Source organism: Megalobrama amblycephala, linkage group LG8, assembly GCF_018812025.1.
Source record: "Megalobrama amblycephala isolate DHTTF-2021 linkage group LG8, ASM1881202v1, whole genome shotgun sequence".
NCBI lineage: Eukaryota > Metazoa > Chordata > Actinopteri > Cypriniformes > Xenocyprididae > Megalobrama > Megalobrama amblycephala.
In genome coordinates this window covers 13,419,009-13,444,967 of record NC_063051.1, presented here as the reverse complement: position 1 = coordinate 13,444,967, position 25,959 = coordinate 13,419,009, and the positions used below count along the sequence as shown (strand labels likewise).

The window sequence follows — 25,959 nt, the reverse complement described above, 5'->3', positions numbered from 1 at the left end:
GGATATTTGGGAACAAGTGCGTTCTCGTTATCATCATTAAATACAAGAACTCACACAAGGTATGTTTTTGTATCGGAGAAAGTTTGAGTCTTAAATCGAAACGAATTGTCGAGAACGGCAGTAATTTAGCGCGATTTATATCAGCAGACTGCACGCAATCTATCATATGCATGCTGCTTGTGTGGATGCAGTCATTTTTGACTGCAAAACATGAGGTAATTTTATTAAATGTGCATTTTTTATGACATTTTGGCAGTTAGAAATACATGCTCGATTTTAATATTATTTTAAGGTAGAATTAAATGAACTACTCAACATTTTGTTCGCGTACCTCCTTTTGTCACCTCACGTACCCCCAGGGGTATGCGTACCCCAGTTTGGGAACCACTGTCCTAAGACACGAAACGATCGGTTTGTGCGAGAAAGCGAACAGTATTTTTATAATTATTTACCTCTAAAACACCACTATGTCCAACTGCGTTCAGCATTCGCTTGGTGAGGTCTGATCGCGCTCTCTGACAGCGGCAGTGATGTCTCGCACTCATTGAAGTATATAATTTGGATTTGTCTGTGCATGTTTTTTTGTCTCTTATAAATTGTGTGACCATTGACTCGCATTATTTGACTGACAGACATCAACGGTTGGAGTTAAAAATCATAATTTGTGTTCTACTGAAGAAACAAAGTCATCTACATCTTAGATGCCCTGGGGGAAAGCAGATAAACATCAAATTTTCATTTTTGGGTGAACTATCCCTTTAACATAGCTTCTTGAGAAGTTAATAAAGTGAATACAAATATTGTGTACTAAAAATGACTAATTTTGTTTTTCATTAAATTAATAGTTAATTAAATGGGTCCTATGCCCCTTTTTACAAGTTGTAATATAAGTCTCAGGAGTCCCCAGAATATGTCTGTGAAGTTTCAGCTCAAAATACCCCACAGATCATTTATTATACCATGTTGTAAATGCCCATTTTTGAGTGGAAGGAAAAACATGCTGTTTTCGTGCATGTATCTTTAAAGGTGCCCAAGAATGCTTTTTCACAAGATGTAATATAAGTCTAAGGTGTCTCCTGAATGTGTCTGTGAAGTTTCAGCTCAAAATACCCCATAGATTATTTTAAATTAATTTTTTTAACTGTCTATTTTGGGGCATCATTAACAATGCACTGATTTAGGCAGCGCCAGCCCTTTAATTCGCTTGCTCCCTGCCACACGAGCTGTCAACTATATTACAGCGCATTTACAAAGTTCACACAGCTAATATAACCCTCAAATGGATCTTTACAAGATGTTCGTCATGCATGCTGTATGCATGCTTCGAATTATGTGAGTAAAGTATTTATTTGGATGTTAACGTTTTATTCTGAGTGAATTTGAGGCTGTCCTCCGTGGCTAACGGCTATTGCTACACTGTTGGAGAGATTTATAAAGAATGAAGTTGTGTTTATGCATTATACAGACTGCAAGTGTTTAAAAAATGAAAATAGCGACGGCTCTTGTCTCCGTGAATACAGTAAGAAACGATGGTAACTTTAACCACATTTAACAGTACATTAGCAACATGCTAACGAAACATTTAGAAAGACAATTTACAAATATCACTAAAAATATCATGTTATCATGGATCATGTCAGTTATTATTGCTCCATCTGCCATTTTTTGCTATTGTTCTTGCTTGCTTACCTAGTCTGTTGATTCACCTGTGCACAGATCCAGACGTTAACTGGCTGCCCTTGTCTAATGCCTTTCATAATGTTGGGAACATGGGCTGGCATTATGCAAATATTGGGGCGTTCACCCCGACTGTTACGTAACAGTCAGTGTTATGTTGAGATTCGCCTGTTCTTCGGAGGTCGTTTAAACAAATGAGATTTATATAAGAAGGAGGAAACAATGGCGTTTGAGACTCACTGTATGTCATTTCCATGTACTGAACTCTTGTTATTTAACTATGCTGAGGTTTGAATCTAGGTTTGAATCTAGGGCATCTTTAAATGCAAATGAGCTGCTGCTCCCAACCAGAGGGCAAAGCTTGTACAACTCCTGCCTAGGATACTCTGCCCAAAACTAACAAAACATCTGTCTGGTTTTATTTATCATCTCTATCGCGGCCACGCTTACATGACATTGCAGTTCTTCATCATCATTAAAGTTTATTATTTGCATGCATTATAAAGCCATAACAGTTCAACACAGTTGGGTTATGTTGGTGAACATAAACAGCAGAGAAAGAAATGTCATGTGTTTATTAGATCTGTGTATTAAAGTGACAGTAGCTTAATATACAGTATCTACTGCTGTATACATTGTTAATATGAACCAAACAACAAAAGAAAAACATAAAATCACTTACTGCTCTTGATTAAATAACTTTAGTAGCTTTAATGCTGTTAAATGCTCTGGCAAGGAGATAAACATGGCAGACTGTGTACAGCTCCCGCAGGTTAGGAGCTAAGCTAATAGGGCAGATTCTGTGTCGTCAACGGGGCTTCCCCTACTCTTGTATCATTAAAAGCCCAAATATTTAGTCATTAAAGGGTTAGTTCACCAAAAATGAAAGCGAACTGATGAGTTTTTCTAAGAAAAATATCCATATTTATAACTTTATAAACTATAATAACTTGCTTCCAGTAACGGCGTCTATCCAGGATGCTTCAGTAAGTCAATGCCTGGCTCACACTACAGGAGTTTTAAAATCCTATCCGATTGTAAAATCTGGTTGCAGCACACACTTCAGGAGAATCTTTGCAGATTTTCTTCCCTCAAATCCTAAACATGCTCACACTACAAGATTTGAAATTTGCGGAGCATCACACACTACAAAATGTTATTAAATGATTAGTCCACTTTTAAATACACTTTTCCTGATAAATTTACTCACCCCCATGTCTTTCGTCAGTCGAAAAGAAATTAAGGTTTCTGAGGAAAACATTCCAGGATTTTTCTCCTTACAGTGGATTTCAATGGCTACCAACAGGTTGAAGGTCAAAATTACAGTTTCAGTGCAGCCTCAAGGGCTTTAAATGATACCAGATGAGGAATAAGGGTCTTATCTAGCGAATCGATCGGTCATTTTCGAAAAAAATACAACCGTTTATGCTTTATAAACAAAATATCGCCTTGAACGTACTTTCCGCTTCCGCATTCTTCATAACGCTTACGCTGAATGTCCTACGCCTTCCCTATTCAAGTTACGGAAAAAAACGAAACTGGCGCCGCGTTCTTTCCGTAAGTAGAATAGGGAAGGCGTAGAACATTCAGCGTAAAAATCCACTGTAAGGAGAAAAATCCTGGAATGTTTTCCTCAAAAACCTTAATTTCTTTTCGACTGACGAAAGAAAGACATGAACATCTTGGATGACATGGGGGTGAGTAAATTTATCAGGAAAAGTGTATTTAAAAGTGGACTAATCCTTTAAGATTATCTGCCAGAGGAAGCACGTCACGTGATCTACGCAGCAGATCGAAAGCGGATGTAAACAAAATGGATACTGAAAATTATGTTAATTACTCGCCCTCATGTTGTTCCACACCCATAAGACCTTTGTTCATCTTCGGAACACAAATTAAGATATTTTTGATAAAATCCAATGGGTCAGTGAGGCCTCTATTGACAGCAAGATAGTTAAAACTTTCATTGCCCAGAAAACTACTAAAGACATATTTAAAACAGTTCGTGTGACTACAGTGGCTCTACCTTAATGTTATGAAGCGACGAGAATACTTTTTGTGTGCCAAAAAAACAAAATAATGACTTTAATCAACAATATCTAGTGATTGGTGATTTCAAAACACTGATTCATGAAGCTTTGAAGTTTTATAAATTGTTTGTTTTGAATCAGTGGTTCGGAGCGAGTATTAAACTGCCAAAGTCAAGTGATTTCAGTAAACGAGGCTTCATCATGTCATAAGTGTTTTGAAATTTTAGTGGTTCACTTGACTTTGGCAGTCTGATGTATGGATTACTTTTATGATGGATGGATGCACTTTTTTGGGCTTCAAAAAATGGCACCATTCACTCCCATTATAAAGCTTGGAAGAGCCAGGATAATGTTTAATGTAAATCCGATTGTGTTTGGCTTAAAGAAGAAAGCCATATACAACTAGGATGGCTTGAGGGTGAGTAAATTATGGTATAAGCTGTCAAAAAATAATGCAGGGAACAAATAATTTGCCAAAAGGCTAAATTCCACTGTAATAATTTACAATAATTAAAGAAAACAGAGGGCCATTATTGTGGCAGATTCATTATTTATATTCATAATTGTTTATTTTCTGCATGTAACACTGAGGTAATGGCTGTAATGTGCCCAGTATATCTACCAAGGACTACATAATGGTGATCAAAATTATTGCATGCTTAATTGTATATTTTTTCATCGACCGTGAATCTGAGTGTGTGTACGGAATATGCGCATGGATACAAACACATGTGCAAAAGGTCTGCATATATATGATCAGCCAGGGGTCTGCACATATTATCATGTGTGCACCCCATTATGTGCATCTCTTTGTGTTTGTGTGAGTGTATGTACATGTGTGTCTTTTCTCTGACACACAGAGCAGACACACACAGTGCCAGTTTCCCTGTAGAAGCATCTCCATGGTGTCCACTCACTCAGTATCTCTGGGGTTGGCTGGCAGAGGAGCTCAACACTCCTTCATAGACAGACGCACAGGCTGATGCTTAATCCGTTTCATCAATGTGTATGGTCATTTTTGCTCCGGTAAGACCTCTATTTTTCTAAAACCTTCAAGTATTGGTTCATTTTAAAGCATTAGGAATTGTATTTTACCAAGACGCATTGGCACAATTATGCCATTACCTCAAATGTCACTTAGCTGAAATAAAATATGTATTGTTTTTATTAATATTTTTATTAGTTTTTTACTTATTTTTATTGCTTAAGTATTAAAAGAATAGAAATATAATAATATGACTAAATAATGTATCAGTATATAATTGGGTTTGCCCATAATTTAACAGTAGCAAGGTAAAGTTCTGACAGTATTTTGTGTAGTTTCTCATGGTTGCAGTCTTAAAATAGTGTTTAAAAAGCATGCAAATATATCTATCAGAAATCAGGTTTAATTATTAGCTGCTCTTTGGGGACGCAGCATCGGCTCCCTGTTTGTAGTCTCTCTTGCTTAAATAATTCATCTGCTCTTGTTTAAATGTGCAAAAGATCGATGCCATTCAGCTTTTTGACAGACTTTATAATGATGAATCTGAGCTGAGATAAATACAGCATGATTTCATATTTGTATTTGCATGTACTGTATATGCAAGCATATATAAATATATATATGTAAATGTGAGGTAATTTGTGTGTGTGTGTGTGTGTGTGTGTGTGTGTCTGAGTGTGCTGGCAACCCCTGGGTAACCTTTGCATAATTCACTGGGTCTCATCTGAGACTCATCAAAGAAGCTACCTTTTTTCTTCTTTGCTTCATCTGTTCTGTGTATACATGCTCTAATGACATTATTGTATTTTATATGGGATGTCTATTTGTGTGATACTTAAATAATCATAGTTTTTGGGTAGCTTAAGCCATTTTTATATAAGTCTGGAGAAAGAAATAACATAATACATTTTTAAAAGAATCTCTATTCTCTCTGTCTCTATGTCTTCCTTTGACACACACAGACCCAAACACTCAAGTATCCCAGACAGTATTTAATTAATATACACAGTAAAGGTATTAAATCTTAATTGAAAGGGCCTGCTTCCTTTCACCTGCTGTAGTATCGGAAACAGAGAGAGAGAGAGGAAGAGATTGGGGGAAAGAGAGAATAGCAGGAGACTTGGACACATTTCTTATCTAACACCTGTGTCCGCAGAGAATAAAGCCCTGGCACTTGTCCAGTAAACCTCCATCCCTTTCATTCATTATGCCAAACACAATACAGAACCGGTGAAAAATATTCAAATCGTGTCAGACAAACGTGTTAGTGGCATCCAACTCTAAAGCAACTGCAGGGGTTAGTGCACTTAAAAAGCATCTGTGTCTAATTTTGCAAAATTAATTGTGCGGCAGTTTGATGAGAGGTCATTTAAATTGACCTGAAATCAGAAAAACTGTAGGATAATTAAAACAGAATGTTTTAATATTCTTTGAGGTTAATTTGTCTTGACTTCGTCTGATGAAGTAAAGCTTTGGATGGAAAGAAATGATCTTTGTCCTCTCCACATACTGGCTTATACTTTATCATTAGAGCGAATCATTAATATTTAGCTTTTTTCCCCCCACAGCTTTTTGCTGTTTTAGCATTTGCAACATGTGGGGGATATTCTGGCCAGATAATGGTTAAAGTAGATTGTTTGGAATCCAAAATCCAAAACAACATCAGCATCAGTTTCAACTACCCATTCAGGTAAGTGCTCTTAATTACCACAGCGCAATAAGTTTTGAAATGTATGTTACACTTTAAATATGTATTATCAGTTTATGTAAAAAGACTTCATTTGATATTTCGATTTTAATCAGTTTTAAATATTTGGATTTATTGAAGGTAGGGTATAGGCAATTTTTTTTTTTTTATACTGGTTGACACTCTCTTCACTTCCTGATAGCAGTCAATAATAGAATATTTAAATATAATGTACATAATCTTCTGTAGAAGTCTCAAGACCAAAAAATGTTTGTCCAATCATTGCATTCAGTCCGAATGCAAAGGTTCGATGTCCGACCTGCCCGTCAACATATGTATTTCCATAGCTCCGCACACCCTGCTCGCGCAGACATCACACGACATCAGCGCATTCTGTAAGGCTATTCAGAGTTGTACACAGACAGTCACAGAGCACCGTAAACAAACAGCAGCTGCCGTTTATAGTTCCTCCTGAACCAAAACAACGAGTTTATGCTGCGTTCACACCATGTAATAACCATAATTACAAGATGGCAACCTGTGACATTAGGCCTTGGACAAATTATACGATTTTCAAATCTTAGGCTGGATCACTTGAAGAATTTAAGCCCGATTTGCAACCACCAATGATCTGGGGGGTGTGGCCTGATTCAAAGCTTCTCATAACTGACTTTTTGTCCAAAAAATCCTCAATTGTGTGGTGTCATTACTATTATTTTACTGCTTCTGATCGCATTGGAGCCCGCATGATTCCAAATCGGATCTTGATCGGGCTGCCTCTGATGTGATACTTGTGAAAGCCAATGACATCAAGAAAGCTTCACCAACAGGATGTTGCGTGCCTCTATAACTGAAACTTGGCAGCCACAAACATATTGAGAAAGAAGATCACCCATAGGTGATTTTTTTATTTGACATATTAGTGGCACCCCATTGTCACAGTCTTGACTTGTGAGTAATACAAAAAAACTTACTGTAAATCTATTTTTTTGTGCTTAAAACAGTGAATTACTATATTTTCTCTTCCCAGACTTCAACAGGCACACTTCAGTGCTCCTCTCTGTGAAGGAACAAGGAAAGAGACTCTCTTTCTCGAAGGGGATTATGCTTCATCTGCACAGTTCTTCGTCACTGTGTCAGTCCTGGCTTTTCTCTATTCCCTTTTGGCCACAATTGTTTACTTCTTCTACCAGAACAAATACAGAGAGAAGAACAGAGGTCCAGTAGTTGTGAGTGCATTTCAAAACTTCTGTAAGAAAAATCAAAAAGACTGAAAAATGCATAAACTGTGCTGAAAAACTAAATCTAACTTAAAGGGATAGTTCACCCAAAAATGAAAATGATTCTATAATTTACTCACCCTCAAGCCATCCTAGGTGTCTCTGACTTTATTCTTTCAGTCTGAGTTATATTAAATAATATCCTTTTCTGAGCTTTTTAACTCCCCGAGGTCTGAAAACGCGCCGGCGCGTTTTGCAGGATTTTTTTCACATTGCAGCAAAACAGACTTAAAATTCTCCATAATTTCTTGTCATAGAGACATAAGTAATATATCAATTGAAACTATAGAATGTCTTCTTTTATTTGTGTACACTCAGAGTAAAAACACAATGTTGTGCTTTTTGTAAAATAAAGAAAACTAACATGATGCGTGATCTCTCCTCTCCCTCTGAACGAAGTCCAATCTGATAGTTCTCAGAAAATGAACTGTAACTTAGTGAATACTAATGACAAAAAAAATGACACTTACGTCTAAAGAAACGTTGAAATGTCAGGTTTTAAATCGTGCAAGTCAAATCGAAAACAAACATTCTGTGTTTAACAGTCTGTGATTCAGCTCATTATCCGCTAATGCGGCCACGCCCACGGAGCCAGCGCTATTCAGACGCAAATTCAGAGGCAATACATGCATTCATCGTCTCAATCGGGTATTTATTGTCTTGAAAAGCGTTTATTTGGATGTTAAAGCAATGGTTAGCGATCTCTAGAAGACATACCGTTAGTTCCTAGTTCCTTTTCTTCTTTATATGAATTTGTGGCCTAAAGGTGTACAGAGAGTGCCCTCCGGCTACAAGTATGAATTGAAAATACCATTCCTGAAATGTCCTCTTCTTCTTTAGAATAATTTGTGGACTAAAGGTGTACAGAGAGCGCCCTCTGGCTGCAAGTATGAATTGAAAACACAGTATCCAGCACTCATAGTGATGACAATAAATATTACTTCTCAGTATAGAAAATTGACATAAATATATAAGAATCCATCAATATTTCTCCAAATGTGCATGCTTTTAAGCTAAAAGCCTATATGAAATGCCATAGAGGTAACATAATTGTTCAGACACTTTGCATCACAGAAATACATTATATTTTAAAGAATATAATAGAATACCATTATTTTAAATTGTAATAATATTTCACAGTATTGCTGTTTATGATGAGCTGAGACATTATTACAGAGGGTTTTTTTTCACAGCCTACCTGACTGAAAGGCCTCATTAATATGCAAGTCATTTCAGGTCATTATGCGATTCTTTTGTCTTCTCAGGTGTAAATGGCCCATTATTCATGCAGATTCACGCCTCCACACATACTGTGTTTCTTGACAAAAAGTGTCTTACAAAAACTAAATCAATATATTGTTTTATATGAAGGAGTAGGCAGCATAATTTTTACATAATTCTGAAGCAAAAACTCTAGTCTACAACCTCCAATACCCAAAAGTCTTATGAACACAGATTTAATATACTTTTTTTGGCCTTATTTCAGTGACTTAAGTTTTTTGTTTTTTCAATAACCACGCATAAACATTATTCCTTCAAAAATACAAACATGTACATACATGTTCCTCACATATTATGGTAGCCTAGTTTGTGCTGAATACAGTGTAATGACACTTTTGTCATTTATATGTTTATGAACAACTGAAAAAAGCACAAATGTCAGGGCATGTCAAAACTTCTCCAAGCCCCAAATCAGGCTCAGACTCCAGAGGGTTAATTGCATTGAATAGTGCCTGAGTTTTTGAAGCTCCAAAAAGCGCATCCATCCATCATATAAGTAATCCATACGACTCCAGTGGGTTAATAAATGCCTTCTGAAGTGAAACAATGTTTTTTTTGTAAAAAAAAATATATATATATATATCCATATTTAAAAACTTATAAACTATAATCACTGGCTTCCGGCAATGGAAGAAGGAAGTCATAGACACCTAGGATGGCTTGAGGGTGAGTAAATTGTGGGATAATTTTCATTTTTGAGTGAACTGTTCCTTTAACTGAATCATCAAGACCCTTGCTCTGTTTTCGCTTCTTATTTTCAATCTCCATAGGACTTCTTGGTGACTTTAGCATTCTCTAGCCTGTGGCTGGTAAGCTCAATTGCCTGGGCTAAAACTCTGTCTGGGGTGAAGACAGCCACTGATGTGCATCAAATCCTTCTGTTAATGTCTGCATGCAGAGCCCAGGAGAACTCATGTGAGGTCTTGCAGGAGCCCATCTGGACAAATCTCAACATGTCTGTGGTGAGCAGTTTTCTTATTTTTCCATAGTATTGAAATAAGAAAGAGAAAATAAAGGAAACTCTTTAGCAACTGAATTTGGGTTTGCAGTCAGTAAGAAATTAATGCTTTTATTCAGCAAATATGCATTAAATTGATCAAAAGTGACAGTAAAGACATTTATGATGTTACAAAAGATAACTATTTCAAATAAATCCTGTTCTTTTGAACTTTCTATTCATCAAAGAACCCTGAAAAAGAATTATCAATTTTCCACAAAAAGTACTGAGCAACACCACTGTTTTTAACATTGATAATAGTAGGAAATGTTTTGTAAACACAAAATCAGCAGTAATAGATTACTGGAGTAATGGCTGCTGAAAATCAATTTTTGTGATCACAGGAATAAATGACATTTTAAACTATATTAACATATAAAACAGTTATTTTAAATTGTAATATATCACAATAAATGTGTCTTAAACATAAGACACTTCTTTCAAAAACATTTAAAAATCTTACAGACCCCAAACTCCAAACTTTTGAACGGTAGTGGACATTTATACTTTACACCCTTTACATGTGAAGTAAAAATGTAGCTATATTAAAAGGTACAACATTTACAGGGCATTTATAACTATTTTTTCATAATTATGTTGGCTTCACAACATTTGGCACAGTCCTTCATCCTGTTAAATGCCTTAGTAACCAACCAGAACGCCACAACCACCTAGCAACCAGCCTAGAACACCCTATAAAACACTCAATGTACCTTAGCATTTACAAAAACATTTTAAACCTTCAGGTCTTGGTAAAGGACTTAAAGCCCGGAACACACCAAGCCGACGGTCGGCCATCGGGTAGTTTTTGTTCGTCGGATGACTACGTTTTCTCAGTGTTTTCCGCACCATCGGCTGAAGTTGGTCCTCGTCGGCTTTCAGCCGATTCAACATGTTGAATCAGCATCGGCGCTCGTCGGTTAGTCGGGGCCATCTGATCATTCTGATTGGCTGTTCAGCTACTGCCACCTGCTGGTACATCTTACGCAGGCACAGAACGGACGTGCTACTTGGCCGTCGGGTGTCGAGCATCGGTTTGGTGTGTCAGGGCAACTTTGGACCCAGACTCTGCCGATGTGAGCCAACACCGCAGTCTGCTTTTGTCGCCACTAATTCGTCGGCGTCGGCTTGGTGTGTTCCGGGTTTATGGGACAAAAAAATGACCAATTTACAAGTAGTAAATGTTAAATTCCATATTTCTAATTCATCCTTGTCTGCTTGCAGGCCTTTGGTTTTTTGAACTTCTTCCTTTGGGCTGGTAATATTTGGTTTGCATACAAAGAGACAGGTTTGCATAAGTCCATCCAGCGCTATCCCTCCAGAACTCCCTCTGAGAAACGCGGCAGCTTCAGGCAGTACAGTCAAACCAGTCTTGATCAATCTGGAGCTGGTTTTGGCCAGAGGCTCTACAACCAGGCGAGTTTTGACTTATCATCCGGAGGCTTCAGTCTACCCCAAACTAGTCTAGGACAGCCGATGCTGTACCGACAGGTGGGGAGTCCCACATCCAGAGGCCCTCTCATATTTGTTAATGAGATGTGAGAGAGACTGTGAGTGTGGAGAAGAGAAAGAAATTCGAAAGAAATAACTGCCAACACTGATGTTTTCTCAGTGATAACACAGATAATTTGTCATTGTGAATTTGATATTTATAGAAATTGTGATATTTTTGTAGAAATCAGTCTGCATACTTTTATTTATTTGTTTATTGTATACTTAAGTCTGTATTTGCCCTTATGAAAATGTACCATAGTTCTTGTAATTGTTTAATTGTAGCATTTGTTACAATAAGGCTATAATTACTGGTGAGACCATCGATGGCTCCTCCTTCGGCCAGTGTTGACTTTTTTCTTTTTTATTGATCCATTCATTTGTTATATACACATTTAGAAACTATAGCTACAACATGCCACAGCTGTAATATAAATCTATTGTGAACTGAAAGTTCTGCCTTGATATAGTATATAACCTATTTTGCATCTGAATTTACCGTCTCATATATGGCTGTTGATAATTTGTGATAATTCTGCAGTATTTTAATGGCTTTTAGCATAGTATGCCTACATTCTAACAGTCTATGTTTCGTGTTTTAATATTTGGCAGTGGCAGTACTGTGGTAACGACATCAGATGGCAATACCATGGTACTTTGATATGGCGTTTACTTTTCGGCTTCTTGAAGGTTCTTTAAAGAATAGCATGGTATAACTATCATTTGGACATGGTAGCATGTCCAAAAAACTACTAATACCATGCTACTTTGTTGTAAGTTTTATTTTTTAATGTTCTGATATTATGAATAATGATTAATTACCAGTAGGCGCCTGGAAAAAGCAAATGCTTTGAGTCAGAGAATTGCATGGAACCCTGAAGGTCAAGGATGATGTCCTCCAATCAGAGATCTTTTTAATGAATCATTCTGTCTAACCTCACACAGTGTTCAGTGAAATGCATGCAAAAGAGTCTGACAAATAAAGTCACTCTGTTGTTCCAGTTTATTGTAGGATTTAAAACTGTACAAATGTTATATGGAAACTGATTGTGTCTTAAAATTAAGTAATAAAATTATACTAATTCCTCTAAATGGCTGTTTTATGTATTTCACCATAATGAATGCTATCATTACCATTTACCGTTTGTTTCCTGGAAAAGCAATGAATCTGAATGAGCAATCTTAGTTGAAATGACAAAAAGGAACATTCAAACAAGAACACAGAAATCTCATTTGGGGACTCAAAAGTGAATTATCCTTTATTCTATCAGAGCTTCTCTTGTGTTGCTTCTTTGTTTGCAGCGTCTTTTACAAAAGAGACAATATCCACCTCTGAAGCTACTTGTTTCCCCCATTAAGCCTTTTAATGAAGGGGTGTAAGGGAGCAATTAGAATCTTTTGGCCTGTCAGAGCCCTATCAGAGCCATGTGGTTAACATCTCTGAATCTGTAGAGTATATCCAGCACTACAGTGAAGCTAACTGCTTGCAGCTGCCTAGGATCCAAATTGCAGCTTTTAGGTGATCATGAGATTTTAGCCACTGGCATGTTGCTTGTGCCAAATTAAAGGTTACCACTGAGAAACTCTACAGCTGTTCAATTACAGGCCTTGGACTAAAAGAGTGCAGTGATTGTGATTTAAAGTGCTTGCTAGAAAACTGAGAGATATGATTATGCAAGGCAGCATAATCTCATATCATAATCATTGCCAGTATTTTTACAATATTTAACAGTAAATGAATACTGTGCTAAATAATTTACACTAACATTTGAGTGTAAGGCTAGTTAAGGAGTGTTAAAATCGCCCTAAGAGCGCTTACACAGTTAATTACATAATGGCAGAATTATCATCTTACACAGTGACAAATGATGTCGCAGTGGCACTTATGTTTTACTCTAGGGCTAATCATAGACTCAGCTGAGCAAATGAAAAGATGTCATGGTGTTCGATGTTAGGAGGTACAAGTGTACATGAAGAGGAGGCTGGACTGACCCTCACTGTTCCTCTACTGCAGTCCAATTTTTGTCATTCTGTTCATCCATCTGTCACTTCTGGCTCTAAGACAGGGTCATGGTCATGGGCTTATAAAGATAAAGCATGAAGCTACAGCTACATACTATACATGTTGATTGCAGCCACCACCACCTACTACCTAAAACCACAAATAAATGCTTGACCTACTTGGAGATCTCTAGAAGTAATTATTCCAGTAACTACCGTAGTACACATACGGTAGAGTCATAGTAGAATTTTAAATCAACAACTAAACATTACAGAATTCTACTTTTAAACAGGTTTAAAAATATAAATTTCTCTAATGCACATTTTCAACAAAGAACAATTGTTCATATATATATATATATATATATATATATATATATATATATATATATATATATGCACATTACTATAATAAAGGTTACAATTAACAACAGAGCCCAAATTATTATATTCAATTGCTATCATAAACACTTAAATAGTAATAAAAAAATGTAGGCTATGTATTGTAAACATGTAAATTACATATAAGGCAGTTTTTGCATTAACTTCGGTTTCCAATTTGTTGTTGAAATACAATCATTTACACAGTGGCTGACATAACTTGTTTTCATGACGTATTTATTTAGGCCTTACATTAACTAACAGGTTAGTAAATATAATTAAAATAGGCTAATATAGTGCATTTATTTAGTGAAACAGTTCGTTTCTCTAGCGAACTAACAAGCTGTTGACACTAAATGGCTTTTCAAAGGTAACGTTATGTAATACTACATGGCATATTGTTTACAAACTGTTTTACTGACATCTTTCCGCGGTTGAAACACTGTATGAGTATGGATGAGCGATTACACAAGATATGATACGTTTCAGTAAGTTGTATTATATCTTTCAACATACCTTCACGTTCATTCATATTCATTCTGTACGTAGTAGTGAAGAGGAAGAGATGATCGCGTTCACTTGCGCTCCGCGCTGCCGTTCGGAATCAGTTTTGAACTGAGGAGCCTACACAGCGATCTGTCACACCACATAAAAAAGCGGCAAAACGGCATTTATTGTTTGAATTTTGTGAAATTGATAGAATTTGAAAGATGGCACTTTGTTTCACTATGTTTCTAAAACACAGAGCTTATTGCGATTATTGGTGGTTAATGCTGGTTAAAATAGGTTAGGCTAAAAAGCATTACTGTGCGCGCCCCCTTTTGGATTGGAGTGTGAATCGCCTGTATTCGTCGTCTAACTGCATGAACCGACGGTTTGGAACGAATACGTGTACCATGTACGTTACACCCCTATATATTCATATTCAATTGTGACATTTTCTCTTAGCCAAATCAAATACAAATACCCACTTCTTATGAACTAAAAATGCATGTATAAAACAAGAAACTATCAAATATACATACACAATCATAAACACAATTGGGTAAATGCTGTGGGGCACAGTAGTGCATAGCAGGATGCTGGCATAAATGGGCATCTTTCACAGAAGGGGATGAGAAATGATAAAAGCTTTTTTCACTTTCCAATTCCTGCTGCTCTGCTATGACAATGTTTCTTGTCCTTCACACAAATCCTCTTGCAGGCTTTTTTGGTGCAAGTTTCATATACATCCCACACCTTTTTCATCTTTGTATTCTACTGTGTTGCAACAAGCCTTAAATCTTGCGGCTCAAATCAGTCAAACAGACAAACTTTGAATGTTGGCTTTGAAACTGTCTATCTGAGTGAGAGTCTTTATATTTGAAGGTTATTTAGATCTTACAATGAAAGTTCTGTTATTATGTACAAAACTTACCTCTATGCTATTCCAAACATGACTTTCTCTTTCCTGTGAAAAATAAAGGTATGTGTCTATGAAACTGGCATTCATATTTCTATATAGTTTATCTGGATATAATTTTTACTGAAATTACACAGGGCAGCAGACAACAGGTTATCAAAGGTCACATGAAGCTCTAATTAACACGTCTAAAACAGTTCCCAATGGATTAGGTGAACAGATTTTGAAAGGTTGATTGCATGTTTAGTCTTAATAAGATTAGTACCTCCAAGGGTCAGGTTAGGGTTACGTTTTGGGTTGCTTTTTTTGTTCATAGCAGTCTGGTTTGCTTTTCTCTTTGCCCGTGTGGGGAAAAAATGAGAAAGAAGTGTGATGTATTAGACATGGTCAATTATAAGCTGTATAATATTCTTAAGAGAATCTTTTTGCCACAAAAAATAGCAGTCATAAAATCTGAGCAATCTGAACATAAAACAATTAATCCTGAGAAAGTCTTGTGTATAAAGGCCCATTTAAGGACGTTAAATGATAAAGATTTAAAAATCATTCTAAATTTTATCAGAGCTCACATTAAAGGCGCTCTAAGCGATTTGACGCGTTTTTAGGCCCTTTTTTTTTTTTGTCACATACCGCAAACATCTCCTCACTATGCGCTAGCTGCCTGTCCCCTGAACACACTGTAAAAAAACGCGGTCTCTGTAGTCGCCACAAGCTCCGAAAACGGCAACAAAAACAAACTGGTGCAGCCTGGACCACTTAACATAATGAACATGCACCAGCCAATAACCGACAAGCAGCGTCAATATGCAAGCTACTTACATTTTAAATGTGCGTTCATGACTGTTTCAGGAAGCACGGAGGGGAGGGCCAGGAGGAGTAGGAGGGAGGGTCTAGCTAGCCTCTGTTTTGTTTGACAACACTTCGAATGTCAACAGGAAGTTACTCCGCTCAGAATCGCTTAGAGCGCCTTTAACTATAAGAAAAACGGCACACAGAAACGATTTCATTGGAATCCCTTTCGATTTTTTCCAGCTGGTGACAGCCAATCAGAATACAAACAGCTGGAGCATTTAAAGCAGCACATACAGAACGTTATTGTGCATTGTTGTGGATGCTAATAAAGTTAGTTATAGTTTCTTTAATTTTTAAGTGTATAGCCATCCTAAGCGTATATGACTATCTTCTTTCAGACGAACATAATCAGAGATATATTTAAAAATGCATGCATCCATTATAAAAAATAATCCACAGCTCAAGGGGGGTAATAAAGGCCTTCTGAAACGATGCAATGGGTTTTTGTAAAAAAAATGTAAAAAAAAAAATCCATATTTTAAACTTTATAAATTAAAATACAAACCCAATTCCAAAAAAGTTGGGACACTGTACAAATTCTGAATAAAAACAGAATGCAATGATGTGGAAGTTTCAAATTTCAATATTTTATTCAGAATACAACATAGATGACATATCAAATGTTTAAACTGAGAAAATTTATCATTTTAAGGGAAAAATAAGTTGATTTTAAATTTGATGGCATCGACACATCTCAAAAAAGTTGGGACAAGGCCATGTTTACCACTGTGTGGCATCCCACTCTTCTTTTTATAACAGTCTGCAAACGTCTGGGGACTGAGGAGACAAGTTGCTCAAGTTTAGGAATAGGAATGTTGTCCCATTCTTGTCTAATACAGGCTTCTAGTTGCTCAACTGTCTTAAGTCTTCTTTGTTGCATCTTCCTCTTTATGACGGGCCAAATGTTTTCTATGGGTGGGAAGATCTGGACTGCAGGCTGGCCATTTCAGTACCCGGATCCTTCTTCTACGCAGCCATGATGTTGTAATCGATGCAGTATGTGGTCTGGCATTGTCATGTTGGAAAATGCAAGGTCTTCCCTGAAAGAGACGACGTCTGGATGGGAGCATATGTTGTTCTAGAACTTGGATATACCTTTCAGCATTGATGGTGCCTTTCCAGATGTGTAAGCTGCCCATGCCACACGCACTCATGCAACCCCAAACCATCAGAGATGCAGGCTTCTGAACTGAGCGCTTATAACAACTTGGGTTGTCCTTGTCCTCTTTAGTCCGGATGACATGGCGTCCCAGTTTTCCAAAAAGAACTTCAAATTTTGATTCGTCTGACCACAGAACAGTTTTCCACTTTGCCACAGTCCATTTTAAATGAGCCTTGGCCCAGAGAAAACGCCTGCGCTTCTGGATCATGTTTAGATATGGCTTCTTTTTTGACCTATAGAGTTTTAGCTGACAACAGCGAATGGCACGGTGAATTGTGTTCACCGACAATGTTTTCTGGAAGTATTCCTGAGCCCATGTTGTGATTTCCATTACATTAGCATTCCTGTATGTCATGCAGTGCCATCTAAGGGCCCGAAGTATGGTTTTCCGGCCTTGACCCTTACGCACAGAGATTGTTCCAGATTCTCTGAATCTTTGGATGATATTATGCAATGTAGATGATGATAACTTCAAACTCTTTGCAATTTTTCTCTGAGAAACTCCTTTCTGATATTGCGCCACTATTTTTTGCAGCATTGGGGGAATTGGTGATCCTCTGCCCATCTTGACTTCTGAGAGACACTGCCACTCTGAGAGGCTCTTTTTTTACCCAATCATGTTGCCAATTGACCTAATAAGTTGCAAATTGGTCCTCCAGCTGTTCCTTATATGTACATTTAACTTTTCCAGCCTCTTATTGCTACCTGTCCCAACTTTTTTGGAATGTGTAGCTCTCATGAAATCCAAAATGAGCCAGTATTTGGCATGACATTTCAAAATGTCTCACTTTGAACATTTGATATGTTATCTATATTCTATTGTGAATAAAATATAAGTTTATGAGATTTGTAAATTATTGCATTCCTTTTTTATTCACAATTTGTACAGTGTCCCAACTTTTTTGGAATCGGGTTTGTAGCTTCCGGCAGATGACCGTACACGTACTGCGCAAGTCTCGTGCCACAGGAGTAGCCTAAGTTTAGACACCTCTCGCGGTTCGAACAAATGCGTCGGATCAGGAGTTACTCTTCCACCACAAATCGATGCATACGGCCATCTGAAACTAGTTATTAAAGTTAATAAAGTTTTAAATATGGATATGTTTCTTACAAAAACCCATCGCTTTGCTTAAGGCCTTTATTAACCCCATGGAGTCGTATGAATTATTTTTATGATGGATGAATGAATGATGGATGAAGAAGATATACACATTGGATGGCTTGAGGGTGAGAAAATCACGGGATAATTTTAATTTTTGGGTTAACTAACCCTTTAAGCTTTCTATGCCATTGTATGGGGAGGAAAAACATGATTTTCATCCCATTACCAAAGGGTTAAGTAGATACCTGCATGAGTTAAAAAGATAATAATAATAATAATAATTATTATTATTATTATTATTATTATCATCATCATCATCATCATTATTATCAGAAATTACGAAATGCACGCATTCCGGTCAGTTTACTGAGTACTGGAAACTCTCAGTATAACATATCCATTTCATGTCATTTCCACCTGCCACCTAGAGGTGTCACCAAAGGAATGATAACATGTATGTTAGACATGCGAATGAATGCTACAACTCACTCTCTCCTCAGAAAGAGTAGTAGCCTAGTAAAACATGTTTTGTCCGAGACAGAGTACAGCTGATTCAGTCAGTCAACAGGTAAAAAATAAATAAATAAATTAATTAATTAAGTATAAATAAATAAATAATCTTACTTGTGTCGGTGTGAGAAAACGCATCCCACATGTAGCAAGAGACGAGAGTAATTTTACTGATAACAATGGTGGACTTAAAAATGGAATGACTGGTAGAAAGCAGCTAGAGCAGGGATGGAAAACTAAGATAGTGACTAGGGCCAACATTTTTTCTCCTTAATACCAGGGGGCCAGATTACTAATCCACACTCGCACCTTTTACTCAATTTTTTTTTGAGTGAAAGGTAACGTCTTACTCAATTTACTTTTTATTAAGGGAAATCAATGTACAATTAATGTATTTTTTTTTTTTTAAAGATTTTATAAACTGTTAAACAATTTTGCTAATACAAATGGAAAACTTTGTTTTCAGTTGACAAGCAATATTACCCCAACAAGCAAATGTAAACATCTCAATTGCATAATCTGTAAATTTGCAACAAATGTACAGAAGTCCTATTTTTGATACAAGCTAGAGAATATTTTCAACCCAGCCTCATATAAAAGAGCTTATTTAAAAAATAGTTGTTCCATATGGCATTACCATAATCCACATCCACATATATTAGCATGAAAAATACTAATTTTAAAAAATGTATAGAACATAATTAAGTGCATACAGTTCTGTCATTCATATGGCAAAAAATGGTTTTGTTGACTATGCATTTTACCTTTGAAATCTAAGACAAGAGCAATTCTGGCATCACTTCCCAGCAAGCAATGACATCTAGGCTAAAACGAGGCAAAATTTGGGCTGTCAGTGAAAATCTAGACATCTAGCCATAACCCAAGAGTAGACTAGTCATCAATTAGAACGCTATTGAACGACTACATATTTATGTCTAATAGACAGTGAATATGGGTCTAGGCTAAAACAAGACTGAATTTGGGCTGTCAGTGAAAATTTAATAGATGTCTAACCGCAGCCCAAGAATAGATCAAATATACAGCTAATGAATAACTACATATATACATATTCATATACAACAAAATAATGTCTAAAGGATTCTTTTCACTTAAATATAACAGGTTCTCATAAATGACAGTCCATTCAAACAAATTAAATATAAGGTTTTATTTAGAAAAAGAACTCAAGATAATACAAAAAAAATATATATATATATATATATATATATATATATATATATATATATATATATATACACTGATGTCCAATTGATGTCGAAAAAAAACCAAAACGTCAAATTGACATCAAAAAATTGACGTCAATTTGATGTCCACACACTGATGTCCAATTGATGTCAAAAAAATCCCATCAAATTGATGTCAATTTTTTGACATCAATTTGACGTCCACACACTGATGTCCAATTGATGTCAAAAAAGAAAACATCAAATTCACGTAAATTTGACATCCACACAGTGATGTCCAATTGACGTTGAAAAAAGCCCCATCTAATTGACGTCAAATTTGACTTCCACACACCTATGTCCAATTGATGTTGAAAAAAAAAACATCAAATTGACGTCAATATTCTCCATTAAAAAGGAAGTGTTTGTCTGCTCTCAGCAAGGGAACGATAATATTTTGCGATAAACTTTTGTGTTCCCACGCAAACAGATAAAGGTTATCTTTGCGAGGGAATGCAAAGTTTCAGAGTTTCTCGGGGGAACGCAAACATTTTGTGAGGGAACGCAAAAGATTTCCTCCCATCCCAATTTTTTTCCGCCACCACAACCTTTTAGGGGCTCCGTACACAGACGAGACTTAAGCTAGTCCTTGACTAAAATGTATGTTTGAGCAGTTTTAACTGAAAGAAACTTGCACTGATATATCTTAAAATATGGCAGAGCCATTGTTTTGTCTCAAGATGCACACCAGTTTTTTATGATGGATTGATGTGGATGTAGCTTATACTCCTGACCCCTTTTCAATGCCATTATAAAGCTTGGATGCGTCAGGATATTTATTAAAATATCTCTGATTGTGTTCATCAGAAAGAAGAAAGTCATATACACCTATGATGGCTTGAGGGTGAGTAAAGCTTGGGGTAATTTTCATTTGAAAGTGAACTAATCCTTTAATTTTGAGGCACAATGGGGAAAACATTTGAGCTTTTTTGATTTTTAGACCAGGGTCAATACCAGATGTCCCCAGCTAAAAGTTTTGATTTAGATTTTTTTTTTCTGGTGAAAGAAATACATAAATGAAGAAGAAAGCCAAAATATTAAATGTCATGGATGTATATTTGCCAAGTAATCCACTGTTTTGTAGAGGGGGATCAAAATGACAATTTTAACCTGAGATTTGGAGCTAAATTACAGGGGGTAAAAATGAATTTAGAAAGATGGCAGCATCGTTATTTTATTTTTTACACACAGATTAGTTAAATCTGTTTACTTTAGCCATCTTTGTTGCATTATATGCCAATGGTGACAGTTAAAAAAAAAACACTTCTTGTATTTTTTGCCCCAGGTTTGCATGCCTGTATCTCAAGAAGTATTAAAGATATCTTAATATCCTTTTAGATTCTTTTCTTTTGGTATCTTCATTTTAAAGGCCCTATTTGGTTCAATCCCAGAGATGTGGAGATCTTAATGCAGCTCCAAAAGTGTTGCTTTGGTGTGAAATGAAATGGAATTAGATATATGAATGTCATGTTATAAATGCGAAGTATGCAAGCGTCTTTTCATGTAATTGTTTATCTAGCATATTTTATTATGTACAATTATAAGATATATACAGAAAATAGCTTCAGCAGGACTGCATGTAAATGGACTGCATGCTTCTTTGACCATGAGGGAGAAACCAATTAGTTTAAAACCATAATTCCTTTAGCCAGAGCTGCTAGGTTAGTGTTCAGTACACAGTTGGGTGAGCACCTTGCAAATTGGCTTAAGCAGATCTTTGTCTTATCTTTATCTTGTTGAGTTGTGCCCACTGGGAAGTCAATGCCGTTCCTACTACCAGAGCCTGATCTCGTAATCCTGTTTGGGTTAGTTGTGTCAGATCTAGGTGAGTGAAATGGCTGGACACTTACACGTCATGACTGCAGGGTGCGATAAGGACAAGTTCTGGAGAGATGGAAACAGTTAATAGAAAAAAGTGCATTATCAACATTATCAAAAAATGTAATGCATAGAAATAAGTGAAAATTCTGACAATCCTGTTAAAGCCAGACTAGGTAAAGATCAGCATTCAGTCTGACTTGGATTAGAATACTACAATAAAGCAGAGAGTTTTGAGAAAGAAATGATTGTATAAAAACATTGGACTTAGTAAGCGTTACATGACTTTAAAGCATTTGATCCAGTGTCTGTTGATTAGCACTTATAGGGTTGAATAGGCAGCAATTTCCATGAACTGCACTAAAAGTGGCAAGTAAAAATGGCACCCAGAATAAACATGATGTAATTGTGAAAGTGAATTGTTTTGCCTTGCTTTTGAGACCAGTAATTGTCATTATACAGTTAACTGATAGATATTGTAATTATTTGTTCAGTGCTGAACAAACAATGCTGCAACTGTAAATGTAATCTGACTGGCATAGTTGCCACCCCATTAAGCTATTTTTTAAACAACATGTGCTGTTAATTCTCTCTTGAATGTTATAGCCTTCCGTCCCTCAGAATCAGGATTAGTGACTTACTCTAGCAATTGCTGATATATTTTTTTGGTTAAGTATAGGAGAACAGACAGCACTGAAAATGTATGAAGATTACTTAAAATTCCCTATGAAGACAAGAAATAAAATGAGACGTGTCAAAGAAAAGTAAATGTAGGCTTGTTTAATTTAATATTAAAAGTTCTAATAGCTTGATTAACCCACTTGAAGGTTTACTGTATGTTTCCATAGTGTGAATGCTTAGGTTGGAGCAGGAAATTGTGCAATCATGGTTAAAACTTTCAAACTGCCTGATTGTGATCATTTCTTTTCCAATAATTAATGTGGAGTATCAAAATTATATACTTTATATGACAACATTCTCATGAGTATACTTAACTGAACAAATAATCTACTCTCTACTATTTATAGGGACTGTTCTATATTTTTCACAAATATATTATTCATATACTACTTTTTGTGGATTCCAAAAAGGTAATTTTTGACATTATTTCTATAATGGACCTCTTGCCAAGGTGTTGCTGACCTTGTTTAGCTTTGAGAAAACATTCCTGGAACTGTTAATGTCTGAGCCTGGCCAATAGCATTGTGTGTTCAGTGTTAGCACCGTGGAGCCACATAAGGACATTTTGGCAAGAACAGAATAGTACAAGAAACTGGTCACCCTGCTGATCTCTCATTAAAATAGACCTCTCTGCTTCAATTCACAATCTACAACAATTCTAACTATACAATAGCTCAATTGACATATTTACTAGTGTTTTCTAATAATTCTATAATGGGTCTGCCATACAAAACACAACATGTTTTATGGACTGTAAATGTGTAGGCCTACATTGTTTGTGTATTCCGTAGTTTTGTGTACAATTGTTTACTTTATACTAAAGACTGAACAGTATTCTAGTACTACATGTATAGTCTACCTCTTGGTTTAAAAATATGGTGTGCACCAAACTATTGCTTGGAGTACAATAAAAATGTAACTTTCTATATCTTACAGTATGTAGGAGCAAACATAATATTCATTAAAAACGGAAACAGAGACAGTATTTAATGCCAGTATTTATTTCTATGTAATCCTTTTTCATTATTTACAAAATATATATACATTTTAGGCAAAAGATATAAATGCTAGCCTCCCGGCACATAAAAATAAAACCCTATTTCAATGTTCACTGATCACCCAGTTAATCCTGAGCCCTGAGTTCAGTTAACGGTGATAGTGAACGCAACCAAAAACTAATTCAACTGTCTTTTTTTTGTCTTTTTTTTCAGATGCCCAAATTGATCAATGACTAAAAGAACAAAATCTGTGAAAGATTGAAAAGTCTATGCTGGAGATACAGAGGACACCTCCGTCTTGCTGGTGGACACAGTTGAGGACTCCTCATCGCCAAGAGGATTCTTTCCACAGAAAAGAGTGGTCAGCATGCAGCTCCGGAACTGTAAAAGACAGTGTTTCATTTAGAACTTTTGGGGGTTTTATACAGCTTTTTATTGATAGAGACGATAGAGAGAGGAGAGGGAGTAGAGCAGAAATGGGATGTCTGGGATATGTAGGAGAAGTCAGATATATGATTAACCTGTTTGTTTAGCAGCACATAGATGATTGGGTTATATAAGGCTGAGCTCTTTGAGAAAAAGGCAGGAATAGCCATGAACTGGGCAGTGAAAGCAGCTCCCTTATTAAAGAAGATCCAGGCAGCAACAGTGGCATAAGGGGTCCAGGCCACCAGGAAACCCAAAACCATCAGGATGACCATTTTTGTCACTTCCCTCTCAGCCTTCTGGGTAGATGCTGAGTCCTGCTGTTGAGCTGCAGCCTAAGAGAGCACAAAACAGCCCATTTTTAACATCGTATTCCAATATTTGAGAAATTACAGGAATGTTTAACATGACATTACATACCGCCTTGACGGTGCAAACAAGCCGCCCATAGGTGAAGAAGATTACGGTGACCGGAAGTATAAAATGGACGGTGAACATGTAGATGACATATGATTCATTGTTGTATTCAGGATTCAGGGTGTAATAGTCTGGTCCACATGAACACTGCATTCCCTCAGGAATATATCTGTTAAAGAAAAGCACCTGATGTTAGGAAACTTCAGTAAGAGTAATATATGTTGTACCTAGGCATTTGAAAACAACTACATTTAGTACAAACTATGCAGTTAAAAATTTTACATTGAAAGTAAGCCATCCCTGTGTATCAGTAAACATGTTGCCTTTTAAAAAATGAAAATGCCTCATGTTCAACTGGAATGTTTGTTATAATCACTGCACTGGAGAGCAAAATAATTGCATGTCTAATTAAACCAACCTGGACCAGCCAACCAGAGGGGGAGCAGCACATGACATGGCCATTACCCATGTAAATGCGATTCCTGCCATCGCGTGGGTGGAGGAGAATTTAAAACTACCCATTGGCTTACAAACCACAACGTATCTCTCGATGGCCAGCACCACAAGTGACCAAAGAGCAACTTCACCTGTGTGTGGAAAGTAAAATATACAATTCATTAACACTCTACAATTACAGTCAAACATACTCTACTAGCATTCAAAGTCAAACAAAAAACATCAACATTTCTCTCACCTCCAAGTGTGGCCATGAAGCCCTCAATCGCACAGTTAGTTGGACCCAGAATAAAGTAGCCATTAATTGCTGTGTAGAAAGTGAACGTGAATCCGAAACAACACATGATGGTACCAGCCACAGCCAGGTTGACCAAGATGAAGTTGAGAGGTTGTCTAAGCTTTTTGTGTTGAGCTGTAACCACCAATGTAAGGCCATTGATGGGTAGACCAAAGCTGATGAGGAAGAACATGTATACAGCAAGGATTTTAAACTGCCACGGCTCAGCTAGATAATACTGCGGATACTCGAAAGGACTCCTCACTAGCCCCGTCCTGTTGGACATGGGGATGTAGAAGTTGTTTCCCTCAGTGCCGTTCATCTTTTCCCACTAGTGATCCAGAGGGATAAAGGATGTGGTACAGCTGAGTGACTGCTCTTTACCTGCTCTTTATTTGCAAAGATGCATCAGGAGTGGTTATATATGCCTCTAAGATTCCTTATAAGGGATAAATCCATGAGCGTAAGACAGGGAGGGTGTTACAATGTGGGATTTGAATAATAAGAGCAGACATAATCACTTTTGCGCTAATTACCTGGTGACGCTTTAGATCTTGATGGGGTTTTTTTCTTCACCTTTTTAGGGTTTTAAATTAGGGCACAATGTTGAAATTGATTGACAGTACAAAGTGAGTAGACCTATAATCAAAGCTGTATTTATTTCAAGAATAAAATGTAGGCTAAATATATAAATCTGTGATCATTGTCTGATGTAGTCCAATAGTGATATGAAAGAAACATATTAAAATGACACAAAATGTCACCATTTATGTGCGTTTTATTTAAATATAAAACATTTGCAGC

The 25,959-nt window shown here is 36.6% G+C and overlaps 2 protein-coding genes across 3 annotated transcripts; one reads left to right on the top strand and one right to left on the bottom strand.

Moving 5' to 3' along the window:
* Window positions 1-4,538: 4,538 nt before the first annotated feature.
* synprb (synaptoporin b) lies at window positions 4,539-12,520 on the top strand. Its single transcript, XM_048199498.1, has 5 exons — window positions 4,539-4,733; window positions 6,261-6,382; window positions 7,410-7,608; window positions 9,711-9,902; window positions 11,162-12,520. Exons 1-5 carry the CDS (start codon window positions 4,710-4,712, stop codon window positions 11,477-11,479), a joined length of 855 nt encoding a protein of 284 aa, XP_048055455.1. The 5' UTR covers window positions 4,539-4,709; the 3' UTR covers window positions 11,480-12,520.
* Window positions 12,521-20,182: 7,662 nt separating this feature from the next.
* LOC125273809 (green-sensitive opsin-2-like) lies at window positions 20,183-25,888 on the bottom strand. 2 transcript variants are annotated; one of them, XM_048199495.1, is made up of 5 exons: window positions 25,117-25,888; window positions 24,841-25,009; window positions 24,426-24,591; window positions 24,101-24,340; window positions 20,183-23,960 (listed from the first exon to the last, which is right to left on the bottom strand). In XM_048199495.1, exons 1-5 carry the CDS (start codon window positions 25,475-25,477, stop codon window positions 23,847-23,849), a joined length of 1,050 nt encoding a protein of 349 aa, XP_048055452.1. In that variant the 5' UTR covers window positions 25,478-25,888; the 3' UTR covers window positions 20,183-23,846. The 2 variants fall into 2 exon arrangements, with proteins under 2 accessions (XP_048055452.1, XP_048055451.1); XM_048199494.1 differs by having other exon boundaries at window positions 23,885-24,340.
* Window positions 25,889-25,959: the final 71 nt, after the last annotated feature.

What these genes read in the sequence shown, in the direction of transcription:
- synprb (XM_048199498.1), top strand. Translation starts at nt 4,710, where the DNA reads ATGTGTATGGTCATTTTTGCTCCG. An exon ending in GTATGGTCATTTTTGCTCCG is followed by an intron (nt 4,734 to 6,260) that starts GTAAGACCTCTA and finishes TTCCCCCCACAG; the next exon opens with CTTTTTGCTGTTTTAGCATT. An exon ending in CAAATCTCAACATGTCTGTG is followed by an intron (nt 9,903 to 11,161) that starts GTGAGCAGTTTT and finishes GTCTGCTTGCAG; the next exon opens with GCCTTTGGTTTTTTGAACTT.
- LOC125273809 (XM_048199494.1), bottom strand. Translation starts at nt 25,477, where the DNA reads ATGAACGGCACTGAGGGAAACAACTTCTACATCCCCATGTCCAACAGG. An exon ending in CTTCATGGCCACACTTGGAG is followed by an intron (nt 25,010 to 25,116) that starts GTGAGAGAAATG and finishes TTCCACACACAG; the next exon opens with GTGAAGTTGCTCTTTGGTCA. An exon ending in CCTCTGGTTGGCTGGTCCAG is followed by an intron (nt 24,592 to 24,840) that starts GTTGGTTTAATT and finishes TTTCTTTAACAG; the next exon opens with ATATATTCCTGAGGGAATGC.